The sequence below is a fragment of the Bos taurus genome, chromosome 10 (assembly GCF_002263795.3).
Source record: "Bos taurus isolate L1 Dominette 01449 registration number 42190680 breed Hereford chromosome 10, ARS-UCD2.0, whole genome shotgun sequence".
Taxonomy (NCBI): Eukaryota; Metazoa; Chordata; class Mammalia; order Artiodactyla; family Bovidae; genus Bos; species Bos taurus.
In genome coordinates this window covers 25434133-25439555 of record NC_037337.1, presented here as the reverse complement: position 1 = coordinate 25439555, position 5423 = coordinate 25434133, and the positions used below count along the sequence as shown (strand labels likewise).

The window sequence follows — 5423 nt, the reverse complement described above, 5'->3', positions numbered from 1 at the left end:
TTGCAATCTCCATCTGTAGTGATTTTGGAGCCCAGAAAAATAAAGTCAGCCACTGTTCCCACATCTATTTGCCATGAAGTGATGGGACTGTATGCCATGATCTTAATTTTCTGAATGTTGAGCTTTAAGCCAATTTTTTCACTCTCTTTCACCTTCATCAAGAGGCTCTTTAGTTCTTCTTCACTTTCTGCCATAAGGGTGGTGTCATCTGCATATCTGAGGTCATTGATAATTCTCCAAAATCTTGATTCCAGCTTGTGCTTCCTCCAGCCCAGTGTTTCTCATGATGTACTCTGCATATAAGTTAAATAAGCAGGGTGACAATATACAGCCTTGATGTACTCCTTTTCCTATTTGGAACCAGTCTGTTCCATGTCCAGTTCTAACTGTTGCTTCCTGACCTGCATACAGATTTCTCAAGAGACAGGTCAGGTGGTCTGGTATTCCCATCTTTTCAGAATTTTCTCTGTTTTTAGTAACATCCAAATTGTATAGACATATAAATTGATGTATGTTTGTGCCACTCCTTTAGGCATATTCTGTTTTGGATGATTGTTTGCTTAAAACTGTGTTAATCTTGCCTTTTCAGCAAATGAAATATCTGAGTATGAGCTATGTGTGCATCTTCTCGATGAGTTCCGCACGTGTGCTCTTGCTGCTCCACAAACAGGGAATAAGCACACGGCCCCTCGTTGCTTTGGTAAGCAAGAAGAGACAGAGAATTCCTTTTGTTGATATAGGAAGCTCTTTTCAGATCATTGAGGAGTGAAATATTGAAAACCCTACTTTTATGTTGGTGTTTTGATTCTATTGTTTAAACTGTCAACAACTATTTTTCTTACCAGATTTTTTCCAGCTTACATGTAGAACGCTAAAGGTGTTCTTACCCAAAGGGGAAGTGGGACAAGAATGAAATAAAAGAAGGGGAAAATACAGCTGATGAGAGAGCATTTATGAAGAAGAGAGCTCAGTGGCAGCACAGTGTTAAAAGCATCATGAAGCTCTTAGTTCGATAGTGACTTGTGAAACATTCACAGGAGAGTAAAATTCCCTGTACTCCCAAATCCTGGAAATTTGTACGTATATAGAAATTTCCATTTTTTTTTTGAGATTTACTGCTCATAAAAATTCCTGGTTGAGAAAGCTATTCTAAGCCTACTGAGACTAAAGATGCCCGGCAGGGCTGAGACTAAACATGGAGAGTCCAATGCAGTGGGTGTAGAGCTGTCCAAGGTCTCCCTAGATTGATCTGCTCTGCCTGCTGCTGGTCATATCTGCATTGCTGCTAATGTTTTCTTGGGGTCAGTAGCTCATTCAGTTCTTTAAATGTCTGAGGACCTCCTAGAAGCAATGATCTAGGGGCTGCTTTGATGAAGTGGCACATACATATGAATCAGTATTTGGTATACAATTAAAAGATAGCGTCTAAAGGTAAGTGGCACATAAGAACATGATTCTATAACTTTATTAGGATAATGAAATTACTTTCCAATATTGTAAGGTATTTTTAAAAAGTAAATGATTAAAATTGAAATTCTCAATGTGATTTATGCTTTTACAGTCAGAAAAGTATGGGTTAAAAGCTTTGTTCCGTTTCTTTAAGGATGGCTTGAATAATCTAATATTCCTGAACTCCTAATATTTTCATCTGTAAAATATTAGGAGGAAAGGTAAGGCAAGAAATGTAATGGGCTTAACATTAAGCTCACAGTAGACAGTTGATGAATAATACCCTCATCAGTCTCATAAAGCACATAAGAAGAAGAGCTAGTGAGTCTATTTTGTTCAATTTTGAAAGCTCAGTTGATGCCCTAGGAATCCTTTGGATGTGTAGCCTCGTAAAGATTTAGTTCATTTGTGTCTCTTGGAACTGATTATTAAATAGTTGAAGGTAAGCACAATGAGTCACTTGCAGTATCTAGGCATAGTTCTACATGTTTGTATGCTGTATCTGTATAGGAGAGGAAAAGAGATTAGGCAATTACCTGGAAAATTTAGTTATGGCACAAAGTCTATATTGGACTATTGTTTTGACTTATTTATCTTGCCACATCAATCGAAGTGCTGTATAGATATGTCTGAGCAGACATTTAGGATAAACCCACATTTTGCCTGATTGATAGGGGAACCCTAAACCCAATGTCAGGGGACTGGATGTTCTCTGTTCTCTCCAAGTCTACGCTCCATCCTGCTGTACACCCAGGAGGCTGACTTCCGTGCACTTGTCTTTTTTGCTTCTAGTTGGGTTTGGCCCAGTGGGAGCCACTGGCAGGAAAGACTGGTCAGCCTGTTTGTATTCTGCGATCTTTCCTTTCCTGTGCTGAAATCCACAGGTCCTGTGGATCCACCTCCGTGACAGGTCTCCCAGGCTGGGATCATTTCTTCCTCCTCTGTCCCTTCAAGCCTAGGACTGGTGAAGCCTTCTTACTGTTGTTGGTGCCAGGGTGCTTTACCTTGTCTTGGAGATTTCCCCTAATCCTGCACATGTATTTAAAAATATTCCTTTCTTTAAGCTCTTCCCAATCATTTCTCTGGAGATGACTGCCAGTCCCTTTTAAGATACAACACTAACACTTAAGCTCTAGACAGAAAGAGAAGAAATTTATTCTATTTTCCCATTCATCATAAGCCTCTTTGGGACTTGAAGATTATTATTTAAAGATAACTTACATATTTCAAAGAAAGACATTATAATAGGGTCAAGGTTTCAATTAGTGAAGTATGAGATCCTTAGCAAAGCTTTGAGAAATAGCTATGTTAAACATTTTTTCTGATTGAAAGCAAAGAGATTTTCTATTCTCTTTCTAAATTGTGCGGTTTCTTTAGATATTACTTAAAGGAAAAATAAGGAAAATCAGAGAAACAACTTCTTTATACTGATACTTGCTTATTTTCTTTAAGTTCGACTCTATTGAATAATCACTCTGCTGCTACTGTGGCATTTTTTAGTGTAAAACTTTAGCCTGTATTCCCCTTAAAATGAACTGTTTGTCATCATCATAATATCTCAAGCTTAGGTAACCATCAACTTTTAATCCATGTGTATTTCCTCTGAAGTCTGTTTGGAGTAGTCTCTCTGTGTGGAAAATTTCTATTTTTGCAAACCTTCATAGAAGTTTTTCAGCTGTAAATCCTAGTGTTTAATAGGACAAATACTTATAACAAGTTTATAACACCATCCCTTCTTTTTTCTCTCTAAAAATGTTAAAAGAGAGGGTTCAAGTTTTTCTTTTTCTTTTTTTTAAAATTTTATTTAATTTTTAAACTTTACATAAGTTTTTCTTGTACGACGATTTAAATATCATAGGGAGGTGTCCCACCACCCAACCAAGAGAAAAACTCAAGTTACATTGTGGTCAAAGAAATTTAATTGGAAGTTGACTCTAAATTATTTCTAAAGAGACAAATAAGCTCATTCTTACCATTCATCTTCTCTTGCCTTACTCTTCCTTTATTTTGTTTTTTCTTTTCTTTCACTTTTCTCTCTCCATTCAATGCTATGCTTTCCTGCCTTTTCTTCTATTTGTTTCCCCATCCTATCAAAATATGCTTTTCCCTTCTGTGCCTGTATTATCTTGAGAGAGCATAAACCATTTAAACCACTCAGGATGAATTTTTTCCCACTTTGGTTCACACAGCCCTGATTCTTCTCCTTGAACACCAATGGAAAATGTAGACATCCAGAGGACTGGTCCTGTGATAAGTCCTGGAAGCCCCAGGGGTGTGTGTGTGTGTGCGTGTGCGCGCGCGCGCGTGCTCAGCGGTGTCTGACTCTTTGTGACTCCGTGGACTGTATGTAACCCGCCAGGCTCCTCTGTCCATGGAATTTTCCAGGCAAGAATACTGGAGTAGGTTGTCATTGCTTCCTCCGCAGGATCTTCCTGACGCAAGATGGAACCTGAGTCTCCTGCATTGGCAGGCGGATTCTTTACCGCTGAGTCACTCGTTAAGTGGCTCAGCTACTAGACTGGGAAGTCTCCTGATTCTAAGTAGGCTCTAGGGGGCGCTGCACTGTGCCGTTTGTCTTTGAGTGCAGGAGGTGCAGCAGTCTTGCTTCTCACGGAGGACTGAGGGAAGAGCTTGCTCTACTGAGAGAAGATACAGGTGCCAGGAAGCACCAGGGGGCATTTGTAAAACGCTGTGCTCGTGGAGAACATAGTCTCTGGGGTGGTGACATATCTCCAGCAAAGGTGAGCTGCAAAAGAGCCCCCATCCAGCCCAGCTTGAGCCATGGCCTGTGCACACATCTGGACACTTGGGATTCTGTTTACACTCAGTGAGTGATATTCCCTTCCCGTTTTCCCCTTGTATTACCCACTTACGTTCTTCTTCAGAAGCTTCACTGATGTGCGTTACTTTACAGGTGGGCTGAGAGCTCAGTCGGTGACTCAGCCAGAAGCTGAGGTCCGTGTTGCAGAAGGGGATCCAGTGACTGTGAAGTGCACCTATTCAGTTTCGAGGAGCCCTTATCTTTTCTGGTATGTCCAGCATCACAATCTAGGTCTCCAGTTCCTTCTGAAATACATCGGAGGGGACACCTTGGTTAAAGGCAACTATGGCTTTGAGGCTGAATTTAACAAGAGCCAAACCTCTTTCCACCTGAAGAAACCATCTGTTCTAGGGAGTGACTCTGCCTTGTACTTCTGTGCTGTGAGCGACACAGTGGTGGGGGCCGCAGGGAGAGCTGAATACAAACCCCTGAGCACAGAAAACCATGCTCCTGAAGCCTTACTATCCCTCCACAAGGTGGCGGTGTGGCTCTAGGATTTGTCCTTCATTATAAGTTTTTGTTGTTGTTGTTGTTGTTTTTTGGTAAAGCCACAAAATTTGTTCATTTGACGAGCATATATTGAAATAAATCTTGTGTGACAGATACTCTGCTGAGCACTGATAATAAAGAGGTGAAAGAAACCATCCTTGATCTGCAGATGCCAGGTGTGATCCCAAACAGTTGTGAACCCCTTGAATTCTCACAACTCTTCTCATGAGCTTCACTTTGCCGATGAAAGCATTCAAGCTCAGAGAATTTATGTGTCTTACTGAAGTCACAGAACTGCTCAACAGTAAATTGAAACCCAGGCAGCCTGCCTCTCAGGCTTGTAGTCTAACCACTCCACTTCTCCTCAGCCTACAGGCTCCTCCAGGCATGAGACAGATTTCAGCAGTGATGTAGCCCTCATTCCCAAAACAGTCCCTGTTAATAAAAACTGTTGGTTGTAGGAATGAAAAATAAACTGCTAACTCAAAACAGTTTGCTAAGTGCTCAGAGAAGTGCATAAAATGCTATGTGACAAAAGGAAGTAGAGGTAATTTGACTCTGAAGGAAGAAGAGAGGAAGCAAGTGAGACAGAATGTGAGGAGGATTCAAAACAATGGAGGATTTAAGTATGTCATATAAACATGTAGGCCGATAACAGCTCCTG

General features: G+C 40.7%; 1 gene segment (V, D, J or C); it reads left to right on the top strand.

The window, feature by feature from the left end:
• Window positions 1-3901: 3901 nt before the first annotated feature.
• Window positions 3902-5067, top strand: LOC100296195 (T cell receptor alpha variable 3-like). The segment is given in 2 exon segments: window positions 3902-4276; window positions 4364-5067. Coding segments are annotated over 2 exon segments (447 nt in total).
• The last annotated feature ends 356 nt before the right edge of the window (window positions 5068-5423 follow it).